Genomic DNA, 17,836 nt, shown 5'->3' with positions numbered 1-17,836 from the left:
TTTGCACTGCAATTAAAAAAATAATAATAATGTATGTGATATAATAATATTAAGTTCATAAGTTCATAAAGATAATTCATATCATACAAATATTGTTACCTAATAGTATAATAAATAGTATATTATGTTAGTTTATTTAAAAAAAAAATTATGAGTTAGCAAAATTAATATTTTTGAATATCATATCCTCGGACTATAATATTTATTTGGAAATTTGTATTACTACAGTTAAATACTAATATATCTATAGTAAAATAATAGTGTATAAATAACTGTGTATTATGTATTAGAATAAATAATTAATACCAAGTCATAACTGATGATTTTTAATCAAAACAAAATATTGCCATGTTTGAGTAAATCTCTGTGAATATATGTCTCTTAGAACAGCAAATAAGGATTACTTTATTATTATTATTATATCAAGGTATTATTTAGATTTTAAAAACTATAGCAAAATACATTCCTAATATTGTTATACATAAAATACAAATAATTTAATACAGAATAAAAATACAAAAATTTAAAAATAAACAGTCCTTTTATTTCATATCTAAACATAGAAGTATATTTTAAGACTGAAACAACTAAAATTTAAAAAAAAAGCAGGAAGATAAAAAAAATATTTTTAAATTTAAAAAAAATGAGGTACAGACCCAATTTTAATAATCAAAACCCATGCTATTCATTAAATTCATAAAATAAAATATGTACAAAATATCATATAGAAGTAAAAATGTATTTTTTGCACTTAAATCCAATCAGTGCACAAAATGAAAAATACTAGAAAAAAATCTTAAATTATACAAGTACAGACAAAAAGGAAGTTAACACGGAAAAGTAAGTCAGCAGACAGAAAAATGGCAAGTCTTTTGATTTACCGATTAAAAAGTATGGTCATTGAGCAAAATAAAAATAATCTTCAAAATGTATGGTCAATTACAAAACTTCGAGATCCAAAGTTGGATATAAACAGTGAGAGATCTTAAAATTAATTAGTTGGTAAACAAATATGTACTGGTTATAATATTTTGGTAACTGTTCTACGCAAATGGTTAACCACATTGGAACTCAAATTGTAACTTCTAATTAGGAATATTATTATTTTCTTCGAGACTTGCAATACTGTTTAGTATAATAACTTATACATTGCCTTAGACTCATACAAACTAAGTATCTGCATGCTTTAAAATAAACTTCTGAAAAAAAAAAAATAAAAAATAGATTAAATAGATTATCTAATAAGTTAAAAGTATGAAATTCCAAAAAAATTTAACTTAATACTAAAATGATACAACATACCCACTGTTGTTTAAGGGGTAAAAATAGGCAATTTAAAAAAAAATTAAAATGTTTAACCGTAAATAACTATTTATTGTATATTAAAGTATGAATTCAGTCTTAAATAGATTCAATACAGCTCATACATAAGTCTTATATACAATAATATTGTAAATTAAAAACATAAACTATTTATTTTATAAGTATTGCAGTTGATTTTGGATTTTGTAATAAAAATAGAATACATATTAACATGCATAATATAATACACAAGAGCTTTAAATAAAATATTGATACTTAAGTATATTTAAGTATTGACAGTATTTATACAATACCCATAAAAGTGTACCATACATTTATTTTAATAATAATAATTTAAAGTTTATTTTTTCCATTACTTACATTAATAGTCTCTAAGGAAGATAAAATCAAATTTATGTTTCATTAAAATATGGATGTTTCAAAGCCTCGCGAGCCGACACTCGTTCAGTACTGTCAAATATCAACATTTTCTGAAAACACACATTTATTTAAGCTATTTGTTTTATGGAATTAATGCAGTTTTAACAGTAATACAATGTTACAACAAATTAGTATTTTCATATTTATTTTAATCAGTATTAACAAAAGTAACCTTACCGTTAACAAATCTTCTCCTTTAGAACATAGATCAGGGATTACAGTCTTCAAACAAGTCTGTGGATAAGACTCAAAAGAACTTCTCAATAAAGAAACATTCTTTGGCCAATTTAATGCAGACGGTAGACCAATCACCCTAGAATTATTTTCAATTTAAATATTATTATTGATATCTTTACTTCACTGATTTTAACTAATTACCTAAATATCCTATCTAACTGTTCAGCTTCAGATTCACCATCAAATAAAGGAGATAATTTGTACATCTCTCCCATAATACAGCCACAAGCCCACACATCAACAGCAGTAGCATAAGGTAAACCTAATAAAACTTCAGGTGCTCGATACCATAATGTTACAACCTAAATAATAATAATACATTTTAAGCACAACATATAAAATTTATTTATCAGCTTTAGATTTGGGCTTGAAAATTGTAGAAGTTACATATTGCTCAACACGATCTTGCTTTATAGCAGATTAAACTGAAGAATCCAAATTATATAAGTTAAAAAATCAAAAATTTAAAATGTATATTTCATTGATTCTCAAACATATGTTAAGCATACTTAATATTTTCATAATTTAACAATTTTTTTGTGCATATTTTGCTTACTTTAACTCCTGTAACTTTCAAGCCCTACAATATATAAGTTATAGTTTGCACTCAAATTAAATTAAATGTTTACTTACAACTGAGGTCAACTTCATATCAAAATCATATATTTTGGCTAGACCAAAATCAGCAATTTTAATTCTTAGGTCACTGGATACTAAAACATTTTGTGGTTTGAGATCACGATGTACAACACGATTACAGTGAAGAAAGTCAACTCCTGATAATATTTGTCGCATAACACTCTAGAAAAATAAAATAAATAACATTATTTAATTTCAAATTTTCATAAAATGTTGTTGTTCAAGATAATGTCATACCTCTATGTATTGTCTCTGTTTAACAAATTGTTACAAACATAAAACATTGCAAAATTGTATTCAGCAATTCCAATTTTAAGTAAAAACTTTTAATAATGGAGAAAATTTGACTAAAAATTGACTTATTATCAAACATAAAGGTAAGAAAATTATCAGTGCTTTCTTGTAAGTTTTTTGCTATATTTTTATTTTCAAAATTGTATATAATTTACTTCAAAATTAAAATATTGTCAATATCTCATGTGATAGCACAGATAATATTTTTACTACTAAGTTTTATGGTTGGTAAATTGATTATAATATATTAAGAGCATAAAATAGATTTTGCTGAACACAAATTTTATACATAGTAAGTTGGTATGACAAAGACAACACATGCAGGTATGAGACATTATCTTAGTAATAAAAATAAACATTCTCATTAAAGAACATTCAATTAAACTTAATATGTATTTTAACTTAAAAATTTTAGAATAATTTATAATATCATTAATATCGTTACTTATTGTGTATTAAGTCATAATAAGTCAAATATAGATTACTTAAAATAATTTTTTAGTTGTCAGTAGTTAATACTTTATTTATCAATTGGATAAAATAAAATTCTAAAAAGTACACATACACACATATAATGTCTTTAGATTTTAAATAAATATTTCAGTATTTCATGCCATAGAAAATAATGATTTTTTTTTTATTATAATGATCAATGATCTTAAACAGTATATTTTTAATGTGTACACTGTACTTATATAAATATCATAGGTAAATATATACAAAACATGTGTGAGTTATCATTTCTAGCAAAAAAGTCCCAAAAAGATAAGTGAAATACAACAAATAAAATATATAGATTATAGGTACTATTATTATTATTTTTAGATGAGATCATTTATTTTGTATTTTTCAATCAGTTTATTATAAATATAAAAACATATATATATATTATAATATAGTTACATTAAGTGTGGTGGTATGAGTATTAAATAGTAGATGGTTTAGTTTGTGTACTGCATCAATCTACAGTTTAAATATATAAATATTTTGAAGCTTGTCTTGTAGACATTTTTTATACATATATTAAACAGCCAAGATAGTAATGTTATTTTAAAATAGATATATTGTTGTCCCCCAAACTATTATACTAGTCATAGGACTAATAAATGATTAATTTGATTAATATACATATAAATAAAGAAATATAAAAATATTTAAAGAACAAATGCTATTGGTATAAAATTGAATTTAATATTTTAGTTTTTTACATGATGTCTGTATTTAAAAACAAACAATATTTTATATTTTCCATTAAATATATGTTTAAGTTTTTGATTGTTTAAAATATAATGTAATAATTGTTAGTAAAATTTAAAAATTATATATATAATCTATAAAAATAAGGAAGATATTTCCAATCGGTCAACAGCATTTAACCACTAAAATAGTTATATTTTTAACATTTTTAAATTTAAGAAATTGATATCAGTATGTATATGATATACACATGCTATTTTATTCAGTAAAATCATATAACCACATTATAAAATATCAGAGTTCTAAATTTAATACACCAATGTTTTAATCTTAACAAATCATATTAAATACTAGACACATAGACATTTTCTTAAAGTCATGTGTTTAAGTATACACAATTTTATATTTTAGGGTTTTTCAATATTTGGCATAAGTTGGTATGATATCTTTGTTTCTTATTTAAAGAACATACTAAATTTTGGACTAAATTTCTTTTAAGTTATTGTTAAAATCTAATTAATTAATCATAGTTATTCATTTTTTAAATACTTCACAAAACCAAATTTTGTTTGAAAACTTTAAAAACACTGTCAATATATACATAAATAACATTAAAAAATATAATCAATACTTAGATTAGACCTTATGGTTCAAACTTAGTTGATTCAAAAGTTCAATAAAAACAATAATAAATAAAAAAATAGGTAAAAAAATAATAAAATATATATATTAATTCATTTAAAATTGAAATCAAAAATATTCGGATAAAATTAGATTCTATTTTTTTTAATGGAGATTTATTAGTTTTTATTGTAAAATTAAAGAATTTTTAATGCATATTAAAGTGTTTATTAAAACTCAATTAAGTATAAATTAGCCTTTTTAATGATTAACTCAATGTCAGTTAAAACAAAATAGATTTTGTAAACGTATTATATATCTAAATTTTTTTTAGCTTATAATTTGATAAAAAGTTTCAACTTGATACCATTACTACCTACACATTAAATGTCTAAGATTTTAAATATAAAAAGTAAAAATGAAAAATGATATTATTTATTAGATACATAATATATTAAAAATACCTCAAATAATCAAATAATAAAGATAACAATTATAAATCATACATAATTTTAACTTAAAAATTTTTAATTTCACTCATAATTAAAGTAGTATAATAAACAAATGTATACCTTAATTTTGATAGTTTGAATGTTTTTAAAAAACCATCAAGCTAATAGGAGTGGCACTATGTTACTGATCAGATTTAATTATAAATTATTTTTAATTTAATTGGGTCGTTATTTACATTAATACATTTGTAAGTAGATACAAAATATTAATACAATTTTAAAGTCAACGCATTAAAACATTCTATTGACATAATATCAATATTATATTATTACAAGTAACATTTCTAAAAAACTAATTGCATAATGTAAAATAAAATATTTTATATTATAAGTATCTGTTATAGAAACAGACCATTATGTCACTGATATTATCAATTATTATAATAAAAATTAGGTACTAACTTTCTAAATTATGTTCTGAAAAATAATAAATCAAATTAAGAAACTTAGATTTTTTTTTAATTTAATTTAATTATTTAAATGTATTAATAACAAAAAGTGAACTCTATTTCTATATGTTCAATAATAATTAACTTAAATTAGTTAAAAATGATGTAAATTGGCATTTTAAAATATGATTAATTATTAACAAAAGTCTTGATGTTGTTCATTACCTACCACAAACAAAAATTTTCTAATTTGACTTAAGAGACAGGTATTAAAAAACTATTATAACATGATTTAGAACATTAGCATAATTATGTCACAAATTAGTAGTTTTATTATACTATATTTACAAAACCTTGATTTAGGTCTTAATAGGTCTAAGGTAAAAGAAAACAATTTTTTTTATTATTAGAAGCATAAAGCTTTCCATAATTTTAAGTAGGTATTTCAATAGAATGCACTAAATGGTTTAAATACAGACCTTTACTTACCAAAATTCAAAATTTAAATAATATTATAGTACCTAAATTACAACTGAAAATTTATATTGGATAAATATTTAAGATGTAGGTAGGTATTTAATAATAAATTATAAAATGAACTAAATTAGTTATAATATAAATATACATTGACAGTACCTTAATGATTTCAGAAGACATTCCTGGTTTTGGACATCGTGCCATGTAGGTGGCTAAATCTTGTTCAATGTGTTCAAACACCAAATAAAGTGTCATGCATTTTTCGTTATATAGTCTAGGGCCATGTACCACATCCAAAAGTCTAAGTAGTAAAATTAGGTAAAATAGAGTAATAATATTTACATAGGGTTTGTTTAATATTACATACTTGACAATATTCGGATGTTGTTGTTGATCAAGTTGCTTGAGTAGAGCAATTTCACGCAGAGTAGTCATGGGCACACCATCCTGGGCCAAAGGGATTTTGATCTTTTTCATGGCCACAAATTTCCCCTTGTTGACAAGATCTCGGCCCTTGTACACAGTACCATATGCTCCTATATAAAAAATTATTTAGATTAATTGTTCAGAATATACTTTAATAAAGTACTGTTCCAAGTTGTCCTCACCATTTCCTATCTGATTGAGCTCTTCATAGTTTTCCTTTTCCTGCATGATGGACGACATGGCAGGGAATGTTTTGGACTGTAACCGGGACAGAGGGGACACCATGGTGGTGATAGTAGATTTAATCGTTAACAGTTACGGTACGTGTTTCAACAAAACTGGGACGAGATGACCGAATAAATGACGTCTAGATCACACACACAATAAACAACGCACACGGGGTGAGAGGATGGTTTCACAACACAGTGTCCTTGACACGGATTGCGTTGGACGAGTCGCAACCACCTGTGGACAGCGTCGGCCCGTGGCAAAGGGCTTGGCTATAAGGTGGCAACGAGAAAAACCGGATGGACGTGGACTCGTACGACGCTGGCGAAGACGATGACGACGTATGAGGAGAAGACGAAGACGCACTTCCGGTGGATTCTTGGGCACGCACATGCATACGTAAAACGATCGGGCTGAGAATATACTGTACTCGGTTAACCGGATGCCGCACTGTAAGCTTCGTCAAACAGCAGCAGCAGCTGAAAACCGACAGTGGTCGGCGATCGGTGATTGGTGGTGGTGCGTACGGCCGCAGGGGTGAGTGTGCATGTATGTGTATAAGGACTAAGAAAGACGGCTGCTTAAGTTACGTATCCGTTGTCCGTTGTCCGTGAGAAACACCTGGCGTTTCGTGTACCTATCTACCTATGCTTATGTACGTAGTGTGTAGTGTGTGTGTACTCGAACAAAGGAAATGCCGCAAAAAAAATAAAATAAAATAATAATAATAATAGTAAAAAAAAAAAAACCGTTTTGTTTATAATTTTAAAGGTTACCTATTTCATTTCCATGGGTTCGCAAAACGTAACCAGTTCGGCCACCGGTCTACTCGCCGCTGCGACGATTGTGCGGCAGACCGGGTCGATCCAAAACTCCGAAATGTTGAGCCCTCCTGAGTTTACGACGGCGATTGTAGAAGGCAGCAGCTGCTAGTTGTGCTGGTGCTGTAGTAGTTGTCTGGGCCAACCGGTTTCCCCGGCGCACTGTTGTTACCATGGTTACCGGTCCACTGGTTGTCGCGGTCGATGTCAATTAACAAAACATCGAACAGCTGACTGATATTTACGTTTTTGAACACGGTCCGCGGACAGCACCGTCAACACTCAACATTCAACGAAGTGCTACCAAATACCAATTATTACCAAACGTCCAAGATTCGCCAAGCTCGTAAATTAATTTACTCAAAACTCAATTTACTACCTGTAGTAATAACTAATAATTGTACGCAATATGTATTACGCTTTGCATGAGCAAAGAGTACGATGATAATTAAAACCAAAAATCATTTTTACAATTAATTGAAGTACTATAATTTAGTGAATCCTAAAATAAATAAATTGGCTCGCACCAATGGAAACACCAACTTTATATATAATATATGGAGTTAAAAACAATTGGTTTTTGAAACCTGAAAACGATTTGTAAGTAAAAACATCTTAAATTTAGTTAATTATATTAGAATATAACTTGCCAACAATTTTAAAGAAAATTTTTTTAGTAGGGTTTATTTAGTGATATACCATAATATCACATAATATACCAGTGTATCACTAAATACTAGACAATGGTTTATTATTCTTATTAATTATATAATTGGGCCTGCGCGAGGGTGAAGTGACTTAAGCAGTTGGTAAGGCGCCATTCTCGTGAGGCGGTGAAATCACTAAATAGAATTTCCGGTGTACAGTAGGTGTTGACTTGGAGATCGCTGTAGTGGATGTGTTAAAATTTAATTCAATAATATTTCATTATATACGAAAACGATTCTAATCACTGACGGGAACTCACTACTCAGGCTGTATAATATCATTAAAAGTATACTTCAATTTTATGGTATATATTTTTATAAAAGTCATAAAAGAATTTGTTTTAATATAAGTATTACGGTAGGTTGATTTATTTTTTCGGAAAATATTACACTTATTATATTATTAGTATACTTGATTATAATATTATATTATAATAATTACCTATATATCCGTCCCATTAATATATTATTGCTATTAACTTTTGAGCTAATACTATCAAAAGAGTGAATTTCATGGTATGAAAATAGGTAATATCTTAAAATCAATTTAAATATTTCATTGTAATTTTCTTAAATATCGCTGTTTAGCTTGAGAAGTTAGGTTGGCAGGGGCATAAAGAGTGAATAAATTCTGCAACCGTACTAAGGTGTTGAGGTAATGGTAAAATTAAGTGAGGTTTAAATACGTTTGATAGTTAATCAGCTACAGCGCATTTGCTTTTTACTGATCTGTTGGTACTAAAAAGTAAAGTTGTGTTGACTGCAGCAGATAGTTGGAAGCTATTCGAAAAATTGATTATGTTTTACAATGTTGAATGTAGTAAACCATTTTTAGAGAAATATTTTGTAGGTAACGATAGGAATTATTCTGTGGTGCGTCATTTAACCCGATAAATAATATCCGGCGACAAATGATCCGATACTCGGTAGATAACGTTTCGGTGACAAAATAATTAACATCAAACGTTATCTTGTCAAAGTATTGGAGATTTGTTTTCTAACTCACTAACTATCCCATGTTAATCGACACCTCGACTGCCCGACACAATTCCTTTATAACTAAAATTCTAGACTGTTCCTATACAGAAGTCACCCCGACATCAGACCATATTATACCTGCAGTTCAACAGATTCTTTATACACTTAGTGGTAGAAAATGTTAGAAGTATTTTAGGCGTGAAAGGTATTGATTGGTGACACCACTAATATTATGACCGATGTGGTTATTGTTATTGTTTCATATATTTCTTTAGGTATACGCCAATTTTTTTTATTTTTTTTTTTAATTAATATGAGATGGTGCAAAATGTCTTTTTTGTAGCGAGAAGTTTCGAATTTGATTAAATAGTAAATATAATTAAATAATAAATAAATAGTAGTGTTAATATAAATAATTTTAAATTAAAAAAATAATATTTCATTTGATTAAGTACAACAAAAAGAAGTCAATAACTCAGAAGTTGTAAAAATTACATATACCTAGTTGTGAAGATAAAACAAAAGCAGGTTATGGTAGAGTGATACTATAAAAATGTATAATTTAACTCATGGTTACTGCTACACTGATGAGAAAAACTGTCAACCAAATACTTGTAAATTTTAAGAGTTTATCAATATAGGTTATCAGCAGGGCTCGAGACTTACAGTATTTGTCTATTTTTATGGCTTAACATAAAATGTAGCAGTGTTATGAAAGTTTAGTGTAGGTATATCGTATATATCATGTTACACGTTCAATAATGAAATTTTAAAGTACTTTTTTCAACGATTTTTTTAAAAAAAATGCTTATTTATTGCTTTTTTGCATAATTATGAATGATGACGTAAGCTACTGACCTAACCCAGATTTTTTCCAATGGTTTACTTCTCAAAACTTAATTTTAAAATGATTCTATTATTTTACCTACTTGTATTAGTTTGTTTTTGTTATCTTATTTAATTTGTCGTGTTGTCCATCGCTATCTGTGGTAAGCTCAAAATAGAACTGGATTTAGGAGAAACAAATTAATATAATTGAGTTCATTTTTATCAGCTTATCACTGATTTCTCCATGAACAATATTATATGGCCGTCGTAGTTTGTATAGGCAAGTTAAATACAAATAATATTTTGATTTCAGATTTTAGTAGTCGATTCCCGTTTACATTTTATTTTTCAGAAAATCCCTCGGAAAATATCTCGAAAGCCAGTTAGTTTTTTTTTTATAATATAGATTTTTTTATTATAGAAATATAATACGGATTACATTTTTTATTTTTTAATATTTTATATTATCATCATCGGTACTGCGCTACGACAAAAGAAATCGAAAATATCCATCGACTTGTTGTGTATAATCTTGGGTAGGCCAAGGAGTCAAAAAAAAAGTGTACCATCCGTTGGGAACTGACAGTTCGTGATTAAATGTGACAATATCGAGATAAATATAATAGAGTACAATAACGGAATCGGTATTTCCCGACCATCGCCGCTGGCCGTTGGTATACGAATGTACGATAACCGAAAATTACTACATAATTTTGTTTGAATATTTTTTGTAATCTTTAATTAGGTATATAATATTCAGCACAGTAATAAAATATGTCTACTGTCTAGTACTTTATCAATGTAAAAAAAAAACATTTAGAGACTTTTGCTAATTTTTTCTTGTTTTAGGTATTTTTTATTTTATTTTTTTTAATTAAATATTTTTGCTTAAATTTAAGTTTTTTAAATGCTTATTTTAATGATTTGAAGTGCCATAGGTCTCGAGTCTTGATTATTAGAGGGGAAAGATTAGGTGAAAAATCAAAAAATGTTAAATACGTTTTAATTGAATCGAATATAAATACAATCAAGTTCGAATTTTTTTCGAATTAATGTTCTTTAGAAGGATTAACAAGACAAAATTATAGGAATTTATTTTAAGTGAAATATTTAGGTGCTAAAATATTACTATTATGTTTGTATTTAAATGTTTTATGAAAGGTTAAATAGTAAGACATTTTATGAAAAAAAAAAAGATCAAAATTGAATACCTATAATATAATTGTATAACATTTTTAAACATGTGAAGTATGTATTTAAATATCTTAGCTAATCTTTGGTTTATTATTTAAGACTTACGTATTTTAATTCATTGCTATTAAAGTTTTAAAAATAATATACTGCAATCAAAATAATGTTAAGAAAATTGCTAATAATTTGAGGACAATTGTTTTTGTTATTTATTTATTTTAATTTTATTAAAATATAGGACATTTATAATATATTTAAAAAGAATATAAATTGAACGATGCGACTTTCTTTATCAATTACAAGTAGCCAGCACTCAGCAGGCAAATTCTATTAAAATAAAAACATACACATGTATATTATATATATGTGTGTATCCTTATCTACAAACGTATTTTATGAACAGTCGGTGATCAATACTGACCAGATAATATTAGGATTTTTTTTTAAAGAAAAATTGCATGTAATTTAAGTATATGGTGAATTAAATAATACATCTTTAATATCATTCTCCATTTTTATAGTTACTTTATTTGTATTTTAATTAAGTTAGTAGAGCTAAGAGACAGGAGTATTATATTATATTATATTATATTATATTATATTATTAATTTATAATTATTAAAAAACACTAAAATGACCCTGCACCAGCTACATCAAAGTCGCCACGTCGAAATGTACTAAAATGAGGTATATAGTCTGTTACCTCTGTTAACAAGCCTGTTAGGATCTAAGCTTTTGTTTAATATTATTATAAAAAGTATTTATATTTTATTACCTGTGTTCAGATTAAAATATTATCAGAAAAATAACTATATTACATCTATATTCTGTTTAATATCCAAATAGCACAATTTTATTCAAACCTATTGTCCAGCAGTCCAGCGAAAAAATAGTGAGTCATAATTGTGAGAAAAATTTAGATTTATCAAAGTATGAAAACCAGATTCTTGAAATTCGAAATCCGAAATCTAGATTTTATTGCTCCAAGTCCGCTATTTAGATTTTAAAATATTGAATTAGTATTTTCTATAATATAGAAATTAATTATAATATATTAAGAATTTAATTATAATTAATTATAATTTAAAATAGAAAAAAAATTGTAAGGTTGATTACTTTAGATTTTATACAAAAAAAAAAACTATTTTTAGTAATTAAAAAACTGAAATTCACCATGTTAAACCCAAAATTTGGATTTTGAAATCTGTAAATCGATTCTCATAATCCGAAAACCGGATTTAGCAGCTTAACGTTCCGATATCAGGATTTTTCGGATTTTTGGATTGTCCGGATTTATGTCATACTAATCCACTGATCCAATGACTAGCGCTCTATGACTAAACATTGTCAAATAAAATCTTAAATCACGACCCTAGAAAGTAGAAATAACTTATTAATGTCCCGTGATAAACTCACCCGTATTGCACGGCGTAACAAATAGGCAATATAGGTACGTTATTGCGTCGAAAACAATATCGAAGTGTTAGTACCCTCAAATGTATGTAATGGCTACACTGACCATACTGACATGATGGCCGCACTCGGACACACGCTACATCAATGGTTTATTTGTTACGAATTGGTCGTGACGATCACAGCTTGTGTGTACATACCTAGCTAACTGAGTTAATTTTTGTACTGTAATATATTATTTTGTTTTGTTCTTGATAGGTTGAAATGTTTCGACAGTACCTAACAGTATCAACCTCTTGCTAACCATCATCCAATATAATTTTCATTAACAATAAAATAAATGGGAAAACTCGTATGAATTCATAAATCTATTGTATTTTGTATTTTATTATTTCTATGTACAGTATGTACACAACGGTAATTAAAAAAAAAATCCTATAAATGATGAAATTCACTAGACCATAAAATATGTTATACTAAAATAACAACTAATATTAAAGATCCCACGTTCGTCATTATTTATAATTTTATGTTGATGTCTAAAAACCCGAATGATTAATTATCATAATTTACGTATATTATTTATATTACTTCGAAATTCTTATACTTCGGTTTTATCTTAATAAAAACAGTATAATATTGTTGGTTTAAGATTGGACAATTTTTGTCATCGGATTGTATTAAAATCATTAGACCAATACAAACACAATAGGTATATAAACAAATTTTAATTAATATAATTATATTATGTACTTATTAGTGTAATAAAAAACCTAAAAATATGTTATGATTAGTATAGTAATCAAATAGGAGTTTGAATTCTTTGATTATTATTGCAATATAGACAATATAGTGTGTGAATAATTTAATTTTAAATTTTAAAATATTTTGTACACTATATTACGTACTTATTATTGCATATGAACGATGTACAAGAACGTCGAGAACTAAGGCCACGACCCCACGTTAGTGGCGTAACTGAGGCCCCGCAGACCCCAAGTTGCCGGGAGGGGGGCATGGTAATTTGGGGCCTTTGGTTATAGGGTTATATTTGGTATTACAATATTTTAGGGAGGGTATATATTATGTATATTTATATATATAGAAAGTTATAGTTCAATGTCACATACAAACATACAGTAAGAAAACCAAAATGTACACAAAAAATTCAAAAAACATAAATAATAATAATTATTATTAATATATAATAATAGACACTAAGAGGCTTCAGACGATACAAAATACTATTATCGACGAATGACTTAATATTATAAAAAGTATCATGTCACTCTGAAGAATTTAATGATTTAACTATACAAATGCATAAGTTTATTAAAAAAAAATATTCATGTTTTTGAAAATATTTTTTTGTACTTACAAATTAATAATTTTAATTGATTATAAAACAACATTTTTGAACAAATTATATTAATTATATTTCTTATTAATTTTTAATTCCCTTTTCAAAGCAGATTACTTTGCGTATAGTACTTCATTAGCTATATAAAAATCGAATTTTGTATTTATGAGATAAATATCTAAAATTTAAAATGAGAAGAGTGGAAACCGGAAAGGTACCTCCTCATAAAAAATCCTCCGCACATCTATTATAGGTAATTTAAATACTTAGAAGTGATCAATTTATAAGTATTATATATTCTGCTCAGGAATATGAAATTAAAACTGCATTTTAGTTTTCTGAAATAAAAGTGTCTTAAATGTAATGATGTTGGAAACATATTGATTGTAAATGCATAACATTTAGAGAATAATCTTATTATTTATTTTATATTAATGTGCATTGACGTACTTTTTAAAAGATGTAACGTAAAGAAAAAGAACACGATATGATGACGTCTGTTTAGCAATTTAGAAACGTTATTAAATATTCTTGCGTGCTCTTCTTATGATATTAAATTACGTTAACCAGATCACTCGGAGTATAAACGTAACACAATATGCGAATATTATTATTACCCAATGATCAATAAATAAATGATGAACTAAACTATCTATAGGTATTAATAAATGACCAATTAATACAGACTAAAAATTATCGTCAAAAATGTTAATAGTTAGTGTTTTAAGTTAAAAGAATTTCCTGCAACTATATTACACATAAATTGGAAAACTTTCTAAGCTCCGATAAATGAAAATTAGTACGTTTCGCTACTTATTCCCTAGCTACACATTATGCACCACGGAAACGGCGTTGTACTGCTGCAAGTAGCCGCCATCTAACGTTGTTCCTATCGGCTAAGATTCTTGGCGTTATATATTCTATGTAAATTGTAAGGACTTAAAAACAGCAAGTATTTATGTTTTATTTGTTCATATTTCCACATATACCACTGATAGTATCATAGTTTTTAAGTAATGAGTGTTGATATAAAAAGCACCTTGTATAGCCTGTATTATATAGTTTCTTTGAATAATTTACTTAATTCGGGTTGCATGAAAATTCATTAATTTAATGGATCAATCTAAGGCCACTAAACTTTGTTTAAAGGACCATTATTAGTGCATTATTGATTTATTAAATATGTCAATGAACAGAATTTATTAACACTGTATATTGGGTATAAGTGTCGGTCCGTTTACCGAAAATGATCAGTCTCCTTCGACAACTCAAGCCTTCAACATCTAGAAGAAAAAAAACAGCCAAGAAGGATCGCAGACCGCAGTGAAGAAACCGACCAGCAGAACGAACTCCAAACACCGAAGTCGAACTGACGGCATACGGCCGGCGAGCACTTCTCAGGGTTACTATTCCGACTATCGGTATCGATCCTGGCCAGACGGTCCGTGGTCCGACGAACACCTTCGACGTGCCGTCAAACGGTGCCGCAATCGCTGTGAAACGGGCATCCACGATACGTCCGACATCTCTGCAGTGAAAACGACTTTATTTTATTTTTTATTTTATTTTATTATTAAATATACGGGATATAACCCTTTAACACAATTACACATTACATTCATAGACATTAATACAATTATGTAACTTATGATAAGTAGTATATAGTTAAACAAAACAGCTATAAAGTAAGTAGACACGAAGGGTCAACATTGGCATTACTCATCATACGCGAAATCGGTTCACTTTAGAACAGTTATTATACGACGATCAGATCAGCGACAAGTACCCAGCGCCGCAGACAAGGTAAGTATAAGACTGTGGAATTTGGCTCCTGGTGATACCACTGTAAAAAAAAAAGCGCTTATGCTAATACACCTAGGGTGGTGTGGAAATTTAGCAGTCCTGCGAATCATCTGTCATCGATAATTATTGAATGAGGATTATAATGTGGATCGACAAAAGATAATTAAACAACACAATTATAATTATAATAATAATAATAATAATAATAAATAATATTTAAGTAACACTTAAAAATAACTGTCACGGGATACACGGATAAAAAATGGGGAGGGGGGAAGAGAACCGATGGCATTCGTGAGAATTGAACTATTATATGGTCACATGGTTATTTATATTCACGTTTGATGCAGCCGGTTCGGGTGGAGTGCAGTGTTGTAAAAAATATTGGGTCGCAAGCGCGCGACGACCGTGTTGGACAGTATAGCAGTTATTTCGAACATTTGTACAGGTGCTCACTTAAAAAAACCTAGTACAGACGGACAGTACCCCTATAAATAATATTTAAAGTTTATTTTAATGTGGTTTTTGGTTTTTTAAGAATTTACTATATAAAAACTTGAATTTTAAAATGTATTAACTTCACACACACTATAGGTACTCGTATGTACCAAGTCTAAATATGTGTGAATACATTTAATTATTTATGAAAGGGATGCTTGAGCAGTTGAGCACCGTTTTAGATACGTCATAGTCGCCACTGAAATGTGTAGTGAGTAGTGACTGTTCATGCTCTAGACACTATGGTAGGTATATTTTAGTTTATTTATTTGTTGTATTAAAAATAATGTAGATCCAAATTCCAAGTGAATTTTAGGTAAAACTTATACACACACACAGATATAGATTATTCTATGTTTCATTACGAACTTTGTATTTGAATTGCATGGTTTTTTTGTGGCTATATATAAATTTACCCCAATCTCATTACTCTAACTATAGATGATAACGACAAATAAATATCATGATTCACATTATTCATATGTAATTTCAGTATTTATTTATTAAGCAAACCAAGTAAAATACACAGCTAAATAACACATCTAGATGCATAATTTATATGCGGTAAAATACGCTATTTGGCTACCTATATTATTTGTTTCATCGCATTTTCAACAGGAAACAAAAAAATTCTCACCAATCAAAAATGTTTTATACAACAAAAATAAAATTTTAAATTATTTTTGTTTTTCATACCATTTATTGTTCTGGATGCCAGACACAGTAAAATGCCTTAGCAGCATCCAGATAATATGAGTAAACATTTTTTTTTTTTTTTTTTTTAGAGGGACTATTGATAAATCTGTAGAATTGTTGGTAAGTATAATACTATAATGGAATGTTTGATTATCAAACCATATAGGATAAGATTTCTTCAGTGGATTGTAAAATGTTTAAAATATTTCAGCAAAAAAAATCAAAATACTAGAGAAAGCATGGAAGTATAGTAATACTACTGGATAATAATATCAATAGAATAATTAGAGGGTTTACTAGGTTTGGAAATTATAATTATAGAAAATTATTATAAATGAAGAAAAATGAGTCTTTAGTTAGTTAAAAAAAAAATAATTTCGGAATAAGGAATTTAGAATTTCTTTGTAAGCTTATAGGAAATTATAGATGTGATAAAATCATGACTAGATGAAAAAATAGAATGTTAATAGATAATTAAATATTAAAAATATGCCGCAAGTGGAATTTTTATTGTTCGTGATTGTAAGGAGATAAACAAATAAGGATTGTAAATCAAACATAAAAGTTAGTTAAGATATTAACCATAAATATATTATTTTATAAATAATATATTTTTGATTCATATAATAAATCAAAATTGTGCTATAATAAAAATGAGGGTTTCAAAATTGTATTATATCATATTGAGCATTTAGGGTTAAAAAAGTAATAATATACAGCAAAGATAAAGGTTTGTTAACATTTAAACAAAACAAATTTTTTTCTTAAAATAAATTCA

At 27.2% G+C, this 17,836-nt stretch overlaps 1 protein-coding gene across 1 annotated transcript; it reads right to left on the bottom strand.

The window, feature by feature from the left end:
* Positions 1-522: 522 nt before the first annotated feature.
* Positions 523-8,023, bottom strand: LOC114127478 (cyclin-dependent kinase 6). Its single transcript, XM_027991721.2, has 8 exons — positions 6,718-8,023; positions 6,477-6,645; positions 6,269-6,410; positions 2,614-2,781; positions 2,122-2,282; positions 1,921-2,056; positions 1,684-1,793; positions 523-1,199 (listed from the first exon to the last, which is right to left on the bottom strand). The coding sequence occupies exons 1-7, from the start codon at positions 6,818-6,820 to the stop codon at positions 1,716-1,718; spliced, it is 957 nt and encodes a 318-aa protein (XP_027847522.2). The 5' UTR covers positions 6,821-8,023; the 3' UTR covers positions 523-1,199; positions 1,684-1,715.
* Between the last annotated feature and the right edge of the window lie 9,813 nt (positions 8,024-17,836).

Source organism: Aphis gossypii, chromosome 1 (assembly GCF_020184175.1).
Source record: "Aphis gossypii isolate Hap1 chromosome 1, ASM2018417v2, whole genome shotgun sequence".
Classification (NCBI taxonomy): Eukaryota; Metazoa; Arthropoda; class Insecta; order Hemiptera; family Aphididae; genus Aphis; species Aphis gossypii.
The sequence above is the reverse complement of the archived record's forward strand: the minus strand, read 5'-3'. Positions and strand labels throughout refer to the sequence as shown.